At 40.3% G+C, this 22,498-nt stretch overlaps 1 protein-coding gene across 1 annotated transcript in view; it reads right to left on the reverse strand.

Annotated features, from left to right (window-relative positions):
* Positions 1-22,498, reverse strand: part of DIAPH2 (diaphanous related formin 2) — a 346,935-nt gene that overhangs the window by 317,598 nt on the left and 6,839 nt on the right. The window contains exons 2-4 of the mRNA XM_081897572.1: positions 8,950-8,982; positions 6,881-7,057; positions 5,593-5,697 (exon numbers count right to left, since the gene is read on the reverse strand). Coding sequence (XP_081753698.1) covers positions 5,593-5,697; positions 6,881-7,057; positions 8,950-8,982 — 315 coding nt within the window. The remainder of the gene's footprint in view (positions 1-5,592; positions 5,698-6,880; positions 7,058-8,949; positions 8,983-22,498) is intronic.

The following is a 22,498-nucleotide window of genomic DNA, read 5'->3' on the forward strand; positions in this document are numbered from 1 at the left end:
CTCAACCCGAGGTACTACTTCCGGGTTAGTGGAGTTTGTAAACCGAAGTGTTTGCAACCCAAAGCATTTATAACCCGAGATACCACTGTACTGAATTGGCACATAACAGAGATAGGTAAGGGAGATAACAGATTAATCAGCATACTTTTTAAAATAAAATCATGCAAACTGTCAAAGTCAGATAAGTGTTATCAGTAAGAGAAGAATGACAACATGCTTCATATAAGGCTGGCTCCAAGTTTAAGGGTCACAGTTAACAGTAATCTGTGCTAGACAGCTGGGGTACCCAACTGGGATTGTAGAGGTTGATGGGCAGTGGGATGACAGGTCTTTGAGAGTGGGCTATATATCTCTTGCACCTTCCCCTCATGTTTTGAGATGTTTTGTTTCAACTCTGCATATATGTCATTTGGGTGCAATGCAAGGCTAAGTTCTGGTGAGACCCCTGGCTAGCCACATTTGTTTCCCAAAGGCATATAAATTAGTATATGCAAATTGCACTTCCACCCCAAGTTTTTTAAGTATGTAGCAACACGGGGTGGGGTGGGGGTGGCTATTTTAATTTCCACATCACCAAGTATGTAAACATAAATGTAAATAATTAAAATGGTGAGTGGTTCACAGATCCAATCATCCAGCATGGATAGAGAGGGGGCAAGTGTAAGAAATGGGGTGTCAACAGCTGCCCAAGGACCCCTGGTACCAACACCTGTCCTGGCTATCAAAGAAATGTTTTTAAATTCCTTAAGATCAAGGTCACAGTAGAAAATAATGGCAAGTTACTGCACCTCACTGACACGTATTCATTTGTTTTTCAAACAGTACTCTGCTCAGTAAGATGCAGTTTGTGGACAACTTTACAGCTGAGATTTTGCTATAAACATTGCCCCCTCTAGCTACACTTTTCTTGGCCTAGAGTTGGCTGGCAGAGTTTGGTTTAGCACCAAGTTCTGAAAAATGTGTTTGGTATACTAACTATTCTTGTGTACTACTAAAAAATGGTGTGTGCTTTCTCCCTTCTAAAGCAAAGTTGGCATTAAAGTTATTGTACAAAGCACCACACTTGAAGAAACAGTTGTAGTTATTCATCCTCTGCCCACTCCCCTTCCCACCCCCCAGTCAGATAATGTACAGATTTCTTCCAGCTTTCTTTTCTCTCATCTGAAGAGCTGCTGCATATCAGAATGTTACTTATTAGACTTACATTTCAACCACGTGAAGCATATGCTAAGTTTGGACATAACTGGCAGGACATTAAAAATAAATAAATCTTAAAGCTGGCACACCAAGCTGCTTTACTAATACAAGACAAAAAGCCATGCTACAACCTCTGGAAAAAGTATACCTTTATTATTCAGTGTTCAACTTAACTTTACGATCCTGAGATACATAACCATGCATAACTACCACATGTTTGTCCTAATCTGGCCTTTGACATGCAAGATGTATATTTTTAGGACCCACTCTATTCTTGTAATTTGTTTTAGAATGTTTTAATGTTGTATCTTAAATTGTTGTGACCTACTCAGAGCCTAGGGCTTGCTGAACAGATGGTTGTCTCATGCTATGAGCAGTTTCCAGTTACGAATGGCCCTCCAGAACAGATTAAGTACGTAACACGAGGTACCACTGTATTGTCAGTGCAATAGTATCCATTTGTAGTAAGGTTACTGGTTACTCAGTAACTAAATTACACTCAAACATAGAGCACAGGTACCCACTAAATTTGCAGTTGAACGGGCGAAATAAACTGTAGCATGGAAGACAGTAGCAGTAGATGATCAATTATTCACAGTGGAGCAGGTAAGGGGTCCTTACCCCAGCCCAGCCCACCACCGCCACCAATTCCTCCTACAATCCTTAGTAATAATGGCTGCTTTGGATCTTTTCTTCGCTCCCAAGGAGATGAAGAGATCACAGAATTTGGACTCTATGACTGAGCTGCCATCCACCCCAAACTGACTATTGTAAGAGAAGCTTTGGAGCATATGGGGGTGGGGACAAAAGCAGTGATTTGCAGGTGGCTACCAATAAGGGATGCGGGTGGCGCTGTGGGTTAAACCACAGAGCCTAGGGCTTGCCGATCAGAAGGTCAGAGGTTCGAATCCCCGTGACAGGGTGAACTCCCATTGCTTGGTCCCTGCTCCTGCCCACCTAGCAGTTTGAAAGCACATCAAAGTGCAAGTAGATAAATAGGTACCGCTCCGGCGGGAAGGTAAACAGCGTTTCCATGCGCTGCTCTGGTTCACCAGAAGCGGCTTAGTCATTCTGGCCACATGACCCAGAAGCTGTACGCCGGCTCCTAATGGTCAGGGGTCCCTTTACCTTTACCCTGGGACCTTAGGGTAAAGGGCAGGTACAAGTAAAATAAATTGGATTCACTAAATTTATCCTGAAAAAACAATATGGTTGATTTACCATAAAAAGGTTAGACTTTAAGGCCACTTAAGTGAACAAAGAAGGATTTTAATCAAGCCTCTCTAGTCCTGGTGTACCCATTATACCTCACTGACTTATACACACTTAAGCTTCCTCAACATCCTTAGTTCCAATGTTCACCAGTGAGAGCAAGGAGTAAGGTTACACTGTATAGCTCACTTCTCATGCACTGTATAAGTGTCTCTAAAAATTGGGCATTATATAGTTGTACATGTAAAGGTTTATTCTGGATCAGGAACCCCAACCTTTCAGAGTTCTAGATCCTAGTGAAGTCCCATTCCCATAGTCCTTACTCTCATGTTGGTCAACACAAAGCAAATATTGCCCCAATTAGGATTTTACTGCTATGTAAAAATAAACTGGAATGGTTATATGAATTATTACAACAAAGTAGTATATTAATGCAAGGTTAGGAACACAGTTCTAATCATTATTTAAAGATGATGATCTTTCCCCATACAAATACATCCTAAAAAATAGCTTTAAACCCTTCACATTATTCTTACCAATAATACTTTTAAATCCTGATGAAGTTCAAGCAAAATATTTTCAGTCTATTATCCTATATTTTTGTTTTAATGAAGCTGTGAATTGCACAACTGAATTATATTGAGTAAGATGTAATGCCTTCAACTCAGATTTTTAAAGACATGTGTATTAGGCCCGTGTGTCCAATTAACAAAGTGGCTGCAATGTGTATTTTCACTCATAACAGCTGAGATCAACAAATAAAACAAGTTATTTCAAATAAATTTAGTCATGTGTAGTTTAAGTTTGATTGTGTGTGCTGTTACACTGCCTCAACTTTGGAATTCTCTCCATTCTGCTCCACATTTATACACAAATTGGGCAAACACAAATATAATCTCATTTACTACTTCATTTTAATACATGATTATTCATGCACTGTTATCTGCATTTTGCACTCTGATTTAGTTATGTAGAATGATTATATTTCTGCCTTTAGGTATTTGAAAAATAGTACTGAATATGCAAGCTTGGGTTTCCCAAAGCACTTTACTATAAACAATAACTTGAATACAAAACTGGGAAAAGATTCATTGGAATTTCAAAGTAAAACCGTGCACATCATGTAATTCTACTGAAATAAGGCTAGTGGCAAATTTCACTTATCACTTGGAAACATATTTCTGCCCTTGGATACCCAGGCAAATTAGAAAGCATGCAGCTAGTATGTCTGGATAGTGCTACAATGTGTGACTTAAGTTGACATTCAACAGCTTGTAAAGGAGTGCCACAAGAGCTGAAGGAACAAATGGATTAGACATTAACTTCAGGTGGTTCTCGGCAACTGCTATGTATTGTGAATGTTTTCCTTAAAGGAAAGCGAGGAAGTGATCAAGAGACATGCATGAAGACATGCATAAAATCTCTTTAACATTGGATTAAACCTAAAATCCTAAATAGTTTTACTCAAAAGCAATCTCTGTTCACTCACTTCTAAGTAACATTTAAGGATAAAGGTGTCTGTCGCATGTATGTTCAAAAATGTTTTAAATGGATACTGTGAAAATGATAAATTCATGCATCCTTTTATTTTCCTATTAAAAGAACAAGTTGGTAAACCACAGATGGAAATCTTCAGACCATCAGACCTCCTCATTTGGGGACAAAATCCAGTTCAGCTAAGCACCTGGCCTACATGACATACAACATCAGGTGTTCAGCAGGTAAAAACCTGGATCAGCCAAAGTGGTTTGCAGGCCCAATCAACAAGCTCTTCAGAGCACCTGCAAATATCTGCACAAAGGACTTCACATGACCCAACGGTCTCCTGCTTGTTGGGTCCTGAAAACTCCCTTGCAGAACATTCTACAGTGGGGTCTTGCACAGCATTCAGCTGATTGCCGCAGAGAACTCTGATACTTTGCATGATTTCTCAACAAAATGTGTGGGCAAAAAAAGTTAGGTTAGGTAATGTCATTGTGATTAACAGGTGTGTGGCCTCAACTGCCTGTCATATTTGGTCCATGGGTGTGTGAAAACAATCTGGTCCACTGTAGCTCCGCCAGCTCTGAGGTAGTCAACGGTCAGCGGGGAAATATACCTAGTGGGGGGAAATGCTTCCTCACTTAATGGAGAACTTCAGCATCATAAGACTTCACCTTTAAAAAAATTAAGAGTTCTTTGTATGCTCATTGAAAGTCAACATTCATTGAACATACAAATATGGTATTCTTATGAAGACACTTAAACTGTCCCACTTTCATACTTGGAATGTGACACTGTGCCCGTTTCAAAGCCTAGAAGAGCAGATTACCTAACAAACTATACATATTGTCCCATGAAAAGCAACGGGTTATTTCATGGGAAGGAAAGCTGCAAACTAGAATTCAACAACCTCAATCTAGGTCACTAAAGTGATGTTTTATTATTATCATCGTCATCAGGTGTTTATTATTTCCCACTACTTCTGCAATTAGAATCACTGGTTAGGTTTCAAAGAACCATTTATGTATGTATATGAGTGCAGGGATGTAGTTATTGTGTTGTTTGTTATGTTATTATGTTTGTGTTTTTATACTGTAAACTGCTCTGTGATTCTTGGATAAAGGGTGTTAAATAAATTTAATTAATTAATAGTAACAATAATAATGCAAGCAAAAGTCATTTTTCACAGTAGTTCCTTGCTACATCAAATAATTTAGTGAAGCTGTCCTAATAGGCTGTATATGGGACTGCCCTTTGAATGAATCAATTTGAAAGCCAGAAACTACAGAAACTAGGACAGCCAGCCAGTACCAAAGAACATGGTTTGAAACTAAGATACTTTTACACCTTGTTTTCAAATTACTATCAGCATCTCCCACATTTGTGGCATTTACTGTGTAAGAGATACTGAGAAAAGCCCTAATGATTATTCTGGAGCAGTGGATTTAGGATACTTAATGGTTTACAGTAAAGACAGCATCATGTTTTAGATTACCAAGCAGTTGTGAAATATGTAATACATTCTAATTAAGGCTTTTATCCATCGTTGAAGGCATTTTAAAGGATTTTATGAAGAAAGCTTTGTAAGCACTCTAGGAAGGATAAACTAAAGCAGAAATCTGAAGATTTGAGTTGAAACTGCAGATGATGTTAAGAGTATTAGTCTGACCTATCTTTGAGGGTAGAAGACTTCCTACTTACAGATTTGGCAGTTGCAGAAATGTACTGGACAACCATCTCACGTTTTGTGGTCAAGTCCTTATTCCGTAAAGGAGCTTTTCGTTCTTCATTCAGGTTCATGTCTTCCTGTAAGTAAATAATCATAACGTTGCCAGGATTGGATTAATATTTCATAGTTTCAGTTAATCTTCATGAGTACAGATGCTAAGAATTGCTCTATGTTTAAAGAGAAAGGAGGGATGACTGGTTTACTCTAGACAGGCTATTTCACATCATCATCCTAAGCTATCTGTTTATATGAGCAACATTAATGCACAATTTCCAGCATGCTCATATACACACATGCTCAATGCTAAGCAACAGAATGCAACAAGTCCAGTAGTGCAGTTAACTGCCCAAGTAATAATTTGGGGTATAACTCTTCACTCAAGAGCTATTGGCCGAGTACACACATCTCAGTAAAACAAAATAAACTATGTTTTAATGTGAGCATGCAGTGACCTGGTGCACACAGCTGGAATTTTGGTCATTTCACTCCTCTCTTGGTGCACCTATGAGGAAACAGGTTAGAGTCTGGTTTGTTATGTGGAAACCCAAACTTGTATTTCGTTTCTCAAAAAGACCACAAGTAGTAAGCAATTTTAAAAAAATTGACTTACCACTTGTGTGGAGAAAAAAGAAACCACAAGCCCAGGTTCAAATGCAGTAACAACTTTAATTCTGGTCTGTTTCCTCCCTGGCAACAAAATATCAGGAGCAGAGAAGGTCCCATGGTTTCATCTGTGTGCATTAGCACATTCACATTAAAACACAGCTTATTTTAACTATTTTAAAATGTTTCATGTAAACCAGGCCATAAACAAACTTCCTTCCATGATAACATTCCAGGTAAGGAAGCAAGCAATGACCTTGAGAAAGACACTGAGAATTGTCTCTCTATGATGACAATAGCTTTCCGCACCATAATCTGCATATACTGTTCATTCATTAGGCATCTCCACCACACTACAACTCCTGGCCACTGATTTATCTCAGTAAAAAATTCGGGGTAACATCCCCATGGCAACTGAAACGTGTCTTCCAGTCCTCTATCCAAGACAATCAAATTAAAATGTACGTTGGAATATTCACACACTAATCTATCTCCTTCTCATTCACTATTTAATTAGTGTCTGCATTGGTCTTGGAGCAAGGATTAACCGTTTTGCTCAGAAGCTCAATAACAGATTTTCGACAACTGATAACACAGGAGTCTAATTTTATGTATTGTTCGCAATACAAACACATGCTTGTCAAGCAAAAAGCTTACCATCATTTTTTCAAACAAATCCATAACTTCTTTTTCTGATAAATTCATTGAACGTTCATCAAATAGTGGCTGAGCCACTGGCAATTCATTTATAGAAGCCTGGGAGTCAATGGGGTGCTGAATGAGAAGTTTCTCCTTTTTGACGCCCGATTTCCTAAAACTGGTTATTCTGTCACGCTGCAGAAAGAACACAAATACTTTCTATTAGGGGTAACATATAAGAGAAAATCATTTACTTCCACTTTGCATGCTAAAATTAATAATCATGCTGAAGATAATTAAGCCATACAGCTACAATTCTGAGACTGTACTTCAGAGCTTTGTTTTGCCTAATCATGGGGTGTACTCCCCTTTAAAATGCAATATTTCTGCACAGAATATAATGTACAATTTGTCTATTTAAATCAGATGCAATTTTAGTCCAAATAATGTGGTGCATAGCATCACTTGCCTAGAAACAGGGCAATGTGTAGTCTTTTAAGTTCTGAGTCTCAAAATTCTCAACCAAGATAGCTCAAAATAGCTCAGAATTTGGTTTAAGAAAAAGTGAAATCTAAATCTGTATAAGTCAGACAAGTTGAGAAAATATGCTCATTTTGTATAAAAGTATTTTGCTACTAATCAGGAAAATCTGGATCTGACTGGGATTTCAGAAGATATTAACCACCCATTTTGAACCGTATTTCCCCCCCAGCCTTTAATGCTAGAAATCACCATGTAAGGATGAATTTCCGAAACTAAACTCTATGCTTTTGTTCACAGATTTGTAATGTATACAGTTCTATCTATATAGGTAAGCATTCAAAGTCTTCAGGTAATATCCAGTTCTCAACTGCAAACCAGAGGACGGCTGAACTGGATATATCCAAAATGGCAGAGCCATGGATTACTTAATTACGTTCATGAGAGGCTTGGATCAAAACATTTTAAAAGTCACTCTAGGTTTAAGTACAGTCTCTTTTTTTAGGATTCATCAGACAAACAAGTTAGCTGTTATATTGCTTCAAGATCTTTTACAAGCATTAGCTGAAGGGAACGTTAAGCAGCACAGAATTATCAGTAAAATGGTTTAGTAGATTTCTTCTCTGTGCAAGTACTGCATGCAAGCTTGCATATTCAACAGCCACTACGTCTCCTACTGGATGGTCTTACAGGAAGCATGGGACAAAGTTTTGCTTAAAATGAATTAACTGGATACAACCCAGTTATGTGAGAGATGAGTAATATTGGAGCTCTACAGGAAATGCTTTTCACCCTTGTTCTCCATGCACATAAAATGCAAAATTACAGTGATAGTCTATTTCTTCAAAGAATACAATAATTTGTAATATCCATTATAATGGATGTGTTCTTTAGCATACTTTAATAACACTTATTAAGTATTATTATAATGGACGTTACCTGTGGCAAATATATCATGAGTGATATAGACAGCAGGTGTTTGTGGCACATTTTGATAGGAGCTGTAGAGCTCATATACGAACAGAAAGGCTAAAGTGAGGCAAGACTACAGGCACCTTAGCAGGCTATAAGTTAGATGCAAATACCACATCAAGGGATAGAGAAGTAAATGCTACCTCAAACTCTGGACTTGACTTGTAATGCACTTGCCAAAATGATTGGCCACCACTGCTCTGAAGTGTTACAGGGTGCCACATGTTATATTACTAATGAAAGAGACAGTATTCACATCTACATCTGAAAGTCTTTTACAGCATCAGGGTTGAAAGGATTAAAATCAAGGAAGTATCAGGGGAAATAGTTATTTAAAACCAAATAGGCAAGAGATAGCTTTTCCAAAGTTTGTTCCCTTATAGCAAGAACAGTGAACCTATGGCCCTTCAGGTGTTGCTGGAGCACAACCCCCTTAATCCCTAGACACTGGTAATGCTGACTGGAGCTGATGGGAGTCAGAAGTCCAGCATGTAAAGGGCAAACAGCTTCCTCAGTCTTTCCTTACATGGTGGAACACTTCACAATATTCATTTCCTACTGGTCATAATTACTCTTATGCAGCAGAAGCAGCATGCACTAGAAAGAAACACAAACCCAGCATGTAAGACTCTTACCATATCATCTGCCAAAGTTTTTATCTGAAGATTCTAGTTAAGTTTTTAAAAAAAGAAGAAAAAAACAGTATATTACCCAACATACCTTTTGAAATTAACATGAAGTTCCCAAAGCTTATTTTTTACTTGTTTCTAAAGCTTTTTTTCATTATTTTCTCACAAAATGCTTCCATACCAGGTATAACACATTTAAAGCCAGCACTACCAAATTTTATTTTGACTGTATGTTACTAGTATACCATACCATATCACTTCAACCTCATTTTGACATTACTGTATCATTGTCAAAAAAAAGAGAAATTGGGTGTTGGGTGTTAACAGAGAAAAATAAATAGCATCTAATATAACATTACATTGGACTGAACACACAGCAAAATATTTATACACAATACAGGACAGTCTTTGACTAAATAAATAAACTGCTTAGGCAGCACTGTGGTTCACACCTTTTTGTCACCAAACAAAGCTTGGTTCAAAAAGTTTGAAGAAAACCTCTGAACTATATGATACTCTAAATATATTACAAGTGACAAAGACAAGGACAATTTTCTAGCCAGTCCTTGTTATAGCTTTGTCTAAGGAGCTTTCTGGCTGGGTTGGTTGACAGTGAGAAAGAAGATGATATTAAGAGCTGTGTGAAGCTTTTCCTATCCTCATCAGAAGTCTTTCATTTCCTGGTAAAACCTTATTTTATTGTTTGAAGAATGGCCCAGAGATTTGCCTTAAGAGAAAATCAGCTTGTGAGGCATGAACAGCATCTTACACACTTTACTTAGTACAGGACATACCAAATGTACAGTCCCTCAAAATATGATGTAGCACTCTTTATACTTATACTTCCAATGATTTATCACAGAAATAAAATGGCTCAAGGCAACTGTGGATCAAGTTATTGTCCCCTTATAGTGCTAATAGAAACACGTACATTATCTTAATACAGCGGCAAAGGTAAAGGGACCCCTGACCATTAGGTCCAGTCATGGCCGACTCTGGGGTTGCGGTGCACATCTCGCTTTATTGGCTGAGGGAGCCGGCGTACAGCTTCCGGGTCATGTGGCCAGCATGACTAAGCCGCTTCTGGTGAACCAGAGTACTTAATTCGTTCCGGAGGTCCGTTCTTAAGCTGATACTGTTCTTAACCTGAAACACGACTTTAGCTAATGCAGGCTCCCACTGCTGCCGCGCCACCAGAGCACGATTTCTGTTCTCATCCTGAAGCAAAGTTCTTAACCCGAGGTACTATTTCTGGGTTAGCGGAGTCTGTAATCTGAAGCGTATGTAACCTGAAGTGTATGTAACCCAAGGTACCACTACATAATAATAAATTTTATTTATACCCCACCCTCCCCAGCCAACACCGGGCTCAGGGCAGCTAACACCCGATATAAAAACAAATTGATTGAGATACAACTTTAAAAACAAGATTAAAATACAACATTAAAACACAGCCTCACTTCAATGGAAACTCAAATCAAAAACTTTTGGGGGATGAAAACGTCAAGTCTTCACCAAGGCTAACTATCCAAACTGGTCCTACATGGGCCAGAAAAAAGCCAGGGAAGTCCCCAAATAGGAATTCCATCACAGGAGGAAAAAGGAAAAAAGAAAGAAAAGAAGGGGAGGGAATCAAGTTGATTCCAAGCCAAAGGCCAGGCGGAACAACTCTGTCATACAAGCCCTGCAGAAAGAAATCAGATCCTGCAGGGCCCTGGTCTCATGAGACAGGGTGCTCCACCAGGCCAGAGCCAGTGTTGAAAAGGCCCTGGCTCTGGTTGAGGCTAATCTGACTTTCTTAGGGCCCGGGACCTCTAGGGTGTTGCTATTTATGGACCTTAAGGTCCTCCGTGGGGTATACCGTAGGTACGAGGGTCCTAAGGCGTGAAGGGCTTTAAAGGTCAAAACCAGTACCTTAAATCTGACCCTGTACTCCACCGGGAGCCAGTGCAGCTGGAAAAGCACTGGGTGAATAAGCTCCCATGGCAGAGACCCCGTGAGGAGCCTCACTGCAGCATTCTGCACCCACTGGAGTTTCTGGGACAGCTTCAAGGGCAGAATTACAGTAGTCAAGCCTGGAGGTGACCTTTGCATGGATCACTGTGGCCAGGTTGGGGCAGGAAAGGTAAGGGACCTTTTTTTTTTACAGCGTTATTCTGGATAAAACTTATTGGCCTTTTGGCTAACATCAAGTGTAATAAAGGTAAAGGTAAAGGTACCCCTGCCCGTACGGGCCAGTCTTGCCAGACTCTGGGGTTGTGCGCCCATCTCACTCAAGAGGCCAGGGGCCAGCGCTGTCCGAAGACACTTCCGGGTCACGTGGCCAGCGTGACAAAGCTGCATCTGGCGAGCCAGAGCCGCACACGGAAACGCCGCTTACCTTCCCGCTGGTAAGCGGTCCCTATTTATCTACTTGCACCCGGGGGTGCTTTCGAACTGCTAGGTTGGCAGGCGCTGGGACCGAGCAACAGGAGCGCACCCCGCCGCGGGGATTCGAACCGCCAACCTTTCGATCGGCAAGCCCTAGGCGCTGAGGCTTTTACCCACAGCGCCACCCGCGTCCCTCGACATCAAGTGTAATATACTAGGTTTATTATATGAGGTACTTGAGTTCAATTAGTGTTGTTTTACTTGGTTCTCTCTCTCTTACAGACACACTAAAGTATATAAGAATTGACACATTTTGGAATTAGATTCTTCTCTCCCACATAGCCCTGAATTCAAAATTCATTACATACACATAAACTCAACACTACTTTTTCATATAACAGTTTAGATCTAACTATGGAACTCATGCTGTATTCTAATTATCCTAAGTGTACTCACCAATAGACACATTTCACTAAATTTTGCCTGTTACTGCCAAGTAAATTATGTTGGAGATGTTGTTCATTTAAGCAACTGGTTTTAATGTGCTTTATACACTAATTTAAAGCGTAAAAATATTGATACTTCACTTTTAGGTCTATTGCAAACAAGGACCAAAGCTATTACAACTTGTGTTTCCTTATTTTTAACAATGACCAAATAACTTATCCAATGGCAAAACAAGTCTTTAGTGTTCAATCAATGATACCATGTGAAAGTATACATGTCAAGCTGTTACCAGTCAATTATTGCAGTTAGTGTCCCTGAAGTATATCTTTTACTGATGTTTAGCTCCATTAACAGTCTGAACTCTAATCTTCCTGTAATGGCAGAATTGATATGAGGAACTTGGGACTAAAATTCATCTTACTGACAAGACTACAAAGTTTCTGAAAAACGTATGATCCCAAGCTATTCAGAAAACTGAATATTTATATGGGCAGGAATAGTTTGCCTATTTTAATTCATTTCTCTAAGGCACCCAGTCCCAACCTTGGGTCCCCAGATGTTGTTGGACTACAACTCACATCATTCCTGACCACTGGCCCTTCTACCTAGGGATGATGAGAAAGGCTGCTATAAAGAGTACATCCTTAATAACCAAAAAGCAACTGCGTTATTCCAACACTGTCCAGTTTGAAAAAAACTCTAAAAACAGCCACACAAAAATCACCTGCACCCCAATTTTGGCATATTTTTATTGAAACTTTTCATCATACAATACACTGGTACCTCCGGTTGCACACAGGATCCGTTCTGGAGCTCCAGTCGGATCCCAAGGTGTGCATATCCGGAGGTGCCGCTTCTGCACTTCTACACATCACGAAACCCAGAAAAATACTTTCTGGTTTGCTGCGCACATATCCCAAAGGATATGGAACTGGAGGTGAACATACGTAGAGGTACCACTGTACAAATAAAAGAAAACTACTAAAAATAAAAAAGGAAAGGAAAGGAAAAGAGAAAAAAAATACAAAGCCCTCTCTCAAAAGTAGATCTTAACCCTTGTCTCACACAGAAGAGGGTGGATCCTCCCAGCTCTCACCTGGGAGCTTCCGTTTCTTCTCCCAGCCTCTTATCCTGGAAGATATTCCCTTCTCTGCGTCTCACACAGTGCTTTTCACAAGCCAGCCATCCCCTTCATACCCACACCCCAATTTTGAACTCTCTGGTGGAAGCAGAGGAGAAAAGGAAGACTATGTTCAAGTTTACATTGTCCTTCTGGCTCTCCATTATTATTTAAGAAAATGCTTTGCTAAATTTCAAATTATGTAGCGTGCATGAAGGACAGTACATAGCTTGCAACTATTATACAAATGAATCTACTAAAAATACTATTAAAGCTACAGCACCAGTAAACCCATACAAGTATACAACAGCTTTATTTAAAAAATAATTTTAAAAAAGCTTAGTTTAACATATTAAATTCAGTGGCAAGCAGCTCTACCACATGGAATTAACTTCAACTGACCACTAGGAGTCTCCACAGAACTAACAACAGTGAAACATTTGATGAGGAAAGTGCAAGAGCAGGAAGATTAGGGCAGCATTTCTGAGTAACCACACCCACAGCTTCTAAAGAGAAGGAAAACCACAAGGACAAGAAAGTGGGAGCACGCAATGGTATACAAAGCACCAAGAGAGTATACTTTGCTTAACCACTAAGCATGTAACTGGCAGGACAGCAAATGGTCTAATTAAACCTTCTAGCTGAAGCATAGGTTTGTAACTAGTTTGAAGTGATGTCTGTGGTTTTCCTAGGTATACAGCAAGGCACGTTCGCTCTAATAAACAAATTACTGGGCCCACGTTAGATGTATCTCACACATAAGGCAAGAACATATAGTCTAATTTCAAAAACATCCAAACTCAAGACCTAGGAGAAATTGTTGCTGTCCCCTGACATCTTCCACCTGAGGCAGCAATAATCCAAATTCTGATCAAATGTTACACCACCTACAGAGCAGCACACAATGCTATGCATTTAGTTGCATCTAACACTAATGTTCTTATAGCAAAGATGGTTCAATGCATGTTTCAAAGTCCTAATTTAAAAATAGTTGAATTTACACTTGGAAATGATCTTAGCATATAAATTAATTAAGTAATAAGTTACTTAATATTTTTGTACATTTTGTACATTTTTGTACATTTCACAGAAAGACAATTAAGAATTATTGTGTTATTTTAAATTTATTTTGCATATGTGTAACAGTACACTATTTTGTACTACTACCAACCACCAACAAGTCTATTCACATGAGGATAACCTCATCACATGCAGATGCTACAATTGAAAGAAGCACCCAAATTATCATTTTGATGATGAGAACATCAAATAAGACAGATAAGACTGTTCTCCTTTAGCTGCCTGCTGAAATCTTTTCTAGTTGGATCGGCCTATTCAGACACATAATTTGGGTATATTTTTATTACTTACGTGGATGCTGCTCTGGAGTTTTCCAGGAGGAAGGGTGTGATATATAAATTTAAATAAATAAATAAATAAATAATGCATGCTCTGGCCATACTTGTGAGGCAAGTTGCTTGTTAGGTGACTAGAATGACTAGCAGATGTTCTAAAGGAAAGCTAATGATCAGAACATAGCTAGAGATATTTGAGCATTTTGAATGGAAGAGGCCAAGATAATGTGGAAGCTAAGGAAAGGGGGTGAGTGTAAGGTGTGTGTGCTTCACAAAACCATTTGGGGGGCAAAGTCAGAATGCCCTGGGGGTAGAATGCAAAACTCTCCAAAAATGTAGTATACAAAAGCAGATATGCTACTTGACTACCCCTATGTTCTACTTGTGTATAAATAATCTAAGTGGTGCTGCCCATGGAACTTCTCACTACTCAAAGAACTGGAGAACACAAAACAATATGATAGTTGTCCGAATATACACTAAGTTAAAGTTTTGTTACCGTTCACAAACAGCACATTCTAAAATTCAAAACATTTCCATATGCCAGATGTGACTGTAGACCCAACTCCTGGGAAATATAAATACTTGTAGTGATCAGTTGTCTAAAAAGTATGCCCAGTGTCCATCTACTGTAGAGGATGAAAATCTGTCCCTTGCTAGCAGATATGCTAGAACTCACAGGGTCCCAAAAGAAAGGATTCGTCCATTTGATCCAAACATAGGATTTCCAATACTTCTAAGCCAAACCTAAAGCTTCACAAAAAGCATATGACCTCTTCCTTGGACAATATTACTTCAGAATGCAGATAGGGGATCACATGCTAAAATACAATCCCATGTAAGAATACTTTCACACACAAAACCAGCCCACTGGCTTCAGTCATCCTCCACAACATAATAGCTGTTTTCAGAATCCTAGGGGGTAATTCAAAACCACAACAGTAGAAATTCAGAAAAGGCACCACCAGTCAAGAGAATGCCAACATGTTCAATGAACAGTATCAATAAAGCCAACAGAAAACAAGATTTCCTTCAGAAAACAGAAATCTTGTTCAAATAAGGAGGAAAAGGAACACAAACTCTGGCAAAAGAAACACAAGCAGGAAATAAGGAATAAAAAACAATTTGAGGAGCACATCACTAAAAACAAAAAGGCCAACAATAACAAGGTATTTACATGCATTAGATGCAGGAAATTGCCAATGGAAGTCACTGGACCTTTGAACAACAAGGAAATCAAAAAAGGAAGGAAGAGGCAAATATTAAAATGGGAAATACGATTCAGTGTTAGCATATGTAAACTAATGCATATATATGTTTATAAGATCTGAACTTGTAGTAACTAACCAGGAAAGAGACCCTAGACTTGTGATGGATGTCAGTGAAAACGCTGACCCAATAGGTAGCAGCTGTGAAAAATGCAAATGATGTTAATGACCCAAATCAAAACGTTGTTATACCAATCACTCAATATTCTCAGTGGAGAGGATACATTAAGTAATATGTTTGAATGTTGAATATGCAAGTGTATTTGTAGAGACAATGGGTAGAACAAACACTATTAGAAACACTGCTAGATAAGTGTTTAATGGTCATTGTATGTGTATTTGTTTAAAAACCAATTATTATTTTTTTAAGGCAAACTCTATGTTAAGCAAAGTTGGCAACCCTTAAAGGCTGTCCCTTTACCTGCAAGGTATGATTTCAAACCATGTGATCAAAAATGGACAGCCTGACATTACTGTGACATGAGGTGCCAGACAGGTAGCTGGCACTGCCCATTTGTCAAACCAAGCCCTTGGGAGTAAGGGAAAATAAAGATTTGGCTGGCAAGCCTAATCCAGTCCTGCCTTGTTTAAAAGGCATTCCTTCACTCATCCTGTAATTTTGAGGTTCATTTTCATGGCATGAAACGAACTCCTGATCACTTTCATGCTCATTGATATGGTTCCAAACTAAAGAAAAACCCTATTTCATGAATACTAAAATATAATAGACTGCAGCCCCAAGATTCTTTGCTGTTTCCATTTATGACTCTTACATGATCGTTTAAGACTATAATCCTACACTTACCTTGAAGTCTCACTGAATTCAATAATACATACTTCTGAATGTGCATGCATATGAGTGTACTATATAGAAAGTCTGGGCCCTGACATGCTCTGAAAGTATTTGCTGCCTATGTTTCTTTGTAAAGTTGGTAAACTTGGTGTGGTTTGTGGAGCCATTTGGGTGGGGAGGCACCAAATCCACACAAAGAGCCTCTTGACATAAATTACTATCCATACTGAAAAATCTGCAATTTCCCGTGTTTCAGTCTCTGCAATTCTCAAAATGACTCAGATTAAGTAACCTTCTACAACAGTGTTTCCCAAACTTTTTTGGGCAACGGCACACCTGTTTACTGAAAAAAAATCTCACGGCACACCACCATTAAAGCCCCGCCCCGTGACGTCAGCGCGCAGCGTCACGCCGGGAGGGACGCACGAAAGTGAAAGTTTTTTCCCTCCCCCTTGCCGGGGAACCTCCAAGCTTTGGGGGTGGGAGGAGGCAGCAGAGCGAGGGACTGAGGGACGGCGGCAACTGAGGCGGCGGCGGCTGTTGTGGTGGTGGCGGCGATAGCGGGCGGAGGAGGGGGCGGCGGCGGGGCTTGAGGAGCCGTCGCCGGGAGTTGCTGCTGCTGTTGTTGCTGCTGCTGCCCGGACATGCCGGCCTCCTCCTCCTCCGCTGTCTCGCGCTCCTCCCTTTTGCACGCGCTGCCCCGCCGCTCGGCACCACCACCGCGGAGCCGCCCCCGGCTCGACGCGGATCCTCGCCGCCGCCGCCTCTCACCGCCCGACTCGCCCGCCTCCCTCCCACGGCACACCAGCCAATGTCTGACGGCACAGTAGTGTGCCGCGGAACACCGGTTGGGAAACACTGTTCTACAATATAGACACATGTTGGTTTGTGTTCAAAAATGTTACAGGCAAATATTTTTTATATGCTTTGATGGAATCTACACACACATAAAAACATTCTGAAAATGCTTTTATTAAACTGAAAAACAGCCATAGTAAGCATTCATTCCAATGGATACTTAAACTTATTTATATTCTGAAATGTTTGTTGTGGTTGTTCCAATATGCTGTCTAGCTAATGCCAGCTACAGCAAACAGAACCAACAATATATGGAAGAATTTGGTCATAATTTGTGCCAACATGGAAGCCAACTCTCATGAATTCATTACTGACAGCATAGTATCAACATATATTTATACTTTGCTCATGTAGTCTGCATAAAACTCACTATTTTCCTATGCTACATCTGTACTTAAATTATTGTTCATTGGTTTAATTTCCCACCAGTTAGAGAAGTAACATGGATCCAAAGCTGGTGGAGTTCTGCAAACTGTTCTGAACGACTATCTCTTACTCTGTTTATAGAGATTTCTGCCTTCAGTTGAGTACAATAAGCCAATTGTTGCGTACTTTAGTTTTTTCTGATATGTGCACCATCCATAGTTCCAGAAGCTTACTGGAATATTTTGTTAAGGGGGAATTATTGGGTTGTTTTTGTTATGTATTTTCTGTTTTTTATATTGTGATTTTATGTTGTGAATTACCCTGAGATTTATGGGTATAGGGTTGTATATAAATTTTATAAATAATAATACAGAAACATGTCATTCAAATGACATTCATATGTGCATCAAGACATTCAGTAACTTTTAAGCAATTCCAACAGAAACTAATGGGCTAAATACAGCCCATTCTTACACATGCTTACCCACGAAGCCGAAATACTATCACCAAACTGTTTAAAATGTAAAATGAAGTTCAATATAAATGTAAACTAATGCACATTAGGGAAATATATATATAATTTCACATATACACTGACAGGGTCAGAACAGACGGTAGCTAACCAGGAAAAGAATCTTAAGGTCTGACCATATCCATCAAAGCTGAATGATGGAAGATTCAGGCTAGAGAAAAGGAAGTAATTCACTACCATCATTAATTATTATTCTTCATTAACATTTGCAATGCAGGAAGGGTTCGCACATTAGACTTCTACCATTTACATCCACATGTGTTTCCCAAAGTGAGCGATACTGCCCCCTGGGGGGTGCTGGAATGATCCAGGGAGTGGTAGTAGCCTCAGGTGTAACTGGGGGAGGGGTGCTGAAAAGGGGCAGTGGAAGCATAAGAAAATTTTGAAAAACCATTTGTACAGTACATGCTTCATCTGTTGTGAAATGATGCTTACTGCCAGATCTCTCCTGGATCCAGTGGTCATGCTGGATGAAAGGGGTAAACCTGGGCTTCAGTATACCCTTTTCAGCTTCACCCAGGCCCAGGAAGTGGCTCACAGCTTACCTGCCTGTTGGGCCAATGACAGACGGCAGTGGCACAAGCCCTGACACTGGGCAGATCGACTGAGCCAGCAGGCTTCACTCTAGTCCGCCACGTGGGTTTTTAATCTGGGAGCCTAGTCCACCTCCTCGGCCAGTTTTGAAAAATTGTTTGTACATGTTTCAACAGTTGTATAATGACACCACTGTGTCTTACTTATAACAACATCCTTATTTACTATGTTGTAGGATGCAGGTAGAAATATAGATACATAAAGGAACACAGATTTGTCACTGCATCTTTGTTTGTTTGCTTAAAGAAGGTAGATTTCCAGAGAGGCACTGATTTCCCCCCCCCCCTGAAAATGGGGTGGTAGGACAAACAAGTTTGGGAACCTCTGATCTAGATGGAAAGCAGTATTAACCCATATTACCAGTCTTAGAAAGGAGCCAGCATGTTTTTTGACTGTCATGGGTCCAATTGCGACCACATGGAGATCTCTGGATGCCAGGTTGGCATCTGACAACTCCATCTGCCTGGCACCTCCAGCTTTCATAAGCAAGTAAGCAGAAGCTTATTTGTTGCATTATATCTTATATCTTTCTCCAAGGAGTACACAGTTCACCCTCCTCCTTATCCCTACAACAACCCTGTGAGATAGGTTGAGAGGCTGTGACTGCCATAAGGTGACTGGCCCAATGAGCTTTATGACTGAGGGGGGATTTCAACCCTGATCTCTCGGGTCCTAATCTGACACTCTAACCACAACACCGTACTGGCCTCCTTTATTTATTTATATTTATTTATATTTATTTATATTATTTATAAATAATTGGCCATCATTAAAATAGATTAAGAATTGATATTTAAGTATGTGGTTACAGATTTGGAAATAAGATGATAATTTGCTTGACAAAAATTATTAAAGATGTAAATGGGAGCGGGGGATGTGAGGAAGTCTAAAGATGTTATGAAATTTTGTAAAAACAAAGTAACGCTGTTTATCATTTCTGTATTTCTTTTATTAAAAACTCTAATAAATATTTATTAAAAAAAAAAAACACCGTACTGGCCTCCTAGAGTACTTCTTATAAATTAAGTAGGCAAATAAATAAATATAGGGAAAGCCAATTGTCACTACAAGAAGGATCTGAAATATTTTCCTTGAAGCTTGAATTTGTTGTATTCAGGATTGTTTTATTTGATGTTTTAAAGTGTTTTAAAACACTTTCGAGATTTTTCCCCCTTTAAAATATTAGGCAGTATGGAAATTAATTGAATACTGGGATAGCTCAGTTGGTAGAGCTTGAGATTCCTAATCTCAGGGTTGTGGGTTCAAGCCCTGCAGGGGGTTGGACCAGATGATCCTAGTGGTCCCTTCCAGCTCTATAAATTCTATGAATCATAATACTAATAAATTTCATTGCGGGGGGGAAAAAAGGTTCGTAGACATTCTGTTATGACAACTGTAGCATAGGTTTCTAATACTATGTATTACCGTATTTTTTGCTCTATTAGACGCACCAGACAATAAGACACATCTAGTTTTTAGGGGAAGAAAACAAGAAATAAGAAAACAACACAAAGCATCCTGAGCTAAGAGGGAGCGCTCCTCCATCTTCACTCAGGAGGCTTTGCAGGGCTATGCCTGAAGCCAGGAGAGCAAGCGGGATTGGTGCGCACCGATCCCTCTTGCCCTCCTGGTTTCAGCGAAAGCAAGCCTACTGGCTTTCCTCCCGCAAGAGCCGTGCGCTCTTTAAAGGGAGCGCGGCTCTTGGGGGCTTTTCTGGAAGGTGGGGGAAGGGACAGAGCCATGCACTCTGTCCCTTCCCCTATCTCCCGCAAAAGCCAGGGATAGCCGCATGAAGCCTCCACAGGGCAGTGGGATGAAGGCTCCCCGCTGCCCTGCGGAGGCTTCGCATGGCTAATCCAGAAGCTAGAACAGCTAGAGGAAGCGCTGCACAGCACTCCCTCTAGCTGTTCTGGCTTTTGGATAGCCCTGCAAAGCCTCCGCAGGGAACAGGGATGAAGACTCCCCATGCCCTGTGGAGGCTTAGCCGCACGCAGCCTCTCCCGGGCAAGGGGAGCCTTCATCTCCTGCCCACGAGAGGCTGTGCGCGGCTAAGGCTCCCCCAAGAGCTGCGCTCCCTTTAAAGAGAGCGCTGAGTAAATGTGCGGCTCTTGGGGGCTTTTCCCCAAGGAGGGAAAAGGGCAGCCCATCCCCCTCCTTAGGGAAAAGCCCCGAAGAGCTGCACACACACTGCACACGGCTCTTTAAAGGGAGCGCTAAGCAGAACCTCCCACCTGCATTCGCTCCATAAGATGCACACACATTTCCCCTTACTTTTTAGGAGGCGAAAAGTGCGTCTTATAGGGCAAAAAATATGGTACTACAGTAGCACAACATCCAACGACTCTGGCTTTGTCACATGGTTTGTAATGAGAAGAAATAAAAACTAATCTAAGTCAATCCATTGTGTCATCTGTCCTTCTTGCACAGTTAACCTACACAAACCAGACCACAAGATACTAGAGATAGAATTCAGGGTCCCTGTAGGGCAAATAGGTTCTGATGTTTCAAAGAAGATAGCAAAGCCACACACTACTAGAGAAAAATAGAAAAATGTCTGTCCAACTTCAAATCTAGCATGGCCAGTCATATCCCATTAACTGTACACATTAACACCACCTGTAGTTTTGGAGCCCCAGACATATTAAGAAGAGAGAGTCAAAGTACCTAAAAATACTGCTAGCCTCCATAAGCTAACCTTTTTGTCAATTGTGAATTGACTGCAATCAGTATTTCACTAAATAATATTCATATCCAATTTTACATACTTACTTGACTTGACCTGTCACAACTTACAGAACTGAAACAATGAAGGTCTACATTTCAGCACAACGTACAGTTCTGCCTGCACACATGAAGTTCACAGCAAAATTTAAAGCAAAAAGCATAAACAATGTACCTAGAATATTTAGGTCACAATATATAAACACCTTCCTAACAATAAGGCCATGATAACTTCAGTCTTTTTCTCTAGGAAGCCTCTTATGCATAATCCAACTCACTGGCATGCATGGTATGTAGTACTAAACACATTGCTGCATTTCCTGTGCTGCATTTCCTGTGCTGGAGCAGAATTATTTGGAATCTCAGATTTAGAAAAAAAAGGATTTTGCTTTGCTTTCCATTTTAAACAAATTTATCCCACAGTCAATGTATAATTTCAGGAATTATCAGTAGTTAAATGACAGTCACATTAGGTTAACACAAATCATATTGTTACATAGTATAGTACTGTGCTGTAACAAATCACAAACTATCCCAAGAAAGACAATACAGTCAAACCTCAGTTGTCGAACGTAATCCATTCTGGAAACTCATTCAGCTTCCGAAAAGTTCAACCACCGAGGCGCGGCTTCCAATTGGTTGCAAGAGGTTCCTGCACTCAAGCGGAAGCCACATCGGACATTCGGCTTCCGAAAAAAGTTCAAAAACTGAAGCATCTACCTCCGGGTTTTCAGCGTTTGGGAAAGCTAACTACAGTGGTACCTCATGTTACACACCATCCCCCTTACTAATGCTTCGGGTTATGCGCTCTGCTAACCCGGAAGTAGATGCCCCTTGTTGCGAACTTTGCCCCGGGATGCATGCGGAAGTCGCACTCCAGCGGCGTGGCAGCAGCGGGAGGCATCATTAGCGAAAGTGCGTCTCATGTTACGAGCGGTTTCCAATTACGAACAGACCTCCAGAACGGATTAAGTACATAACAAGAGGTACCACTGTACATACACTTCAGGTTACAGACTCCGCTAACCCAGAAATATTACCTCGGGTTAAGAACTTTGCTTCAGGATGAGAACAGAAATTGTGTTGTGGCGCAGCAATAGCAGTAGGCCCCATTAGCGAAAGTGGTGCTTC

The sequence above is a fragment of the Podarcis melisellensis genome (assembly GCF_964234715.1).
Source record: "Podarcis melisellensis genome assembly, chromosome: Z".
Classification (NCBI taxonomy): Eukaryota; Metazoa; Chordata; class Lepidosauria; order Squamata; family Lacertidae; genus Podarcis; species Podarcis melisellensis.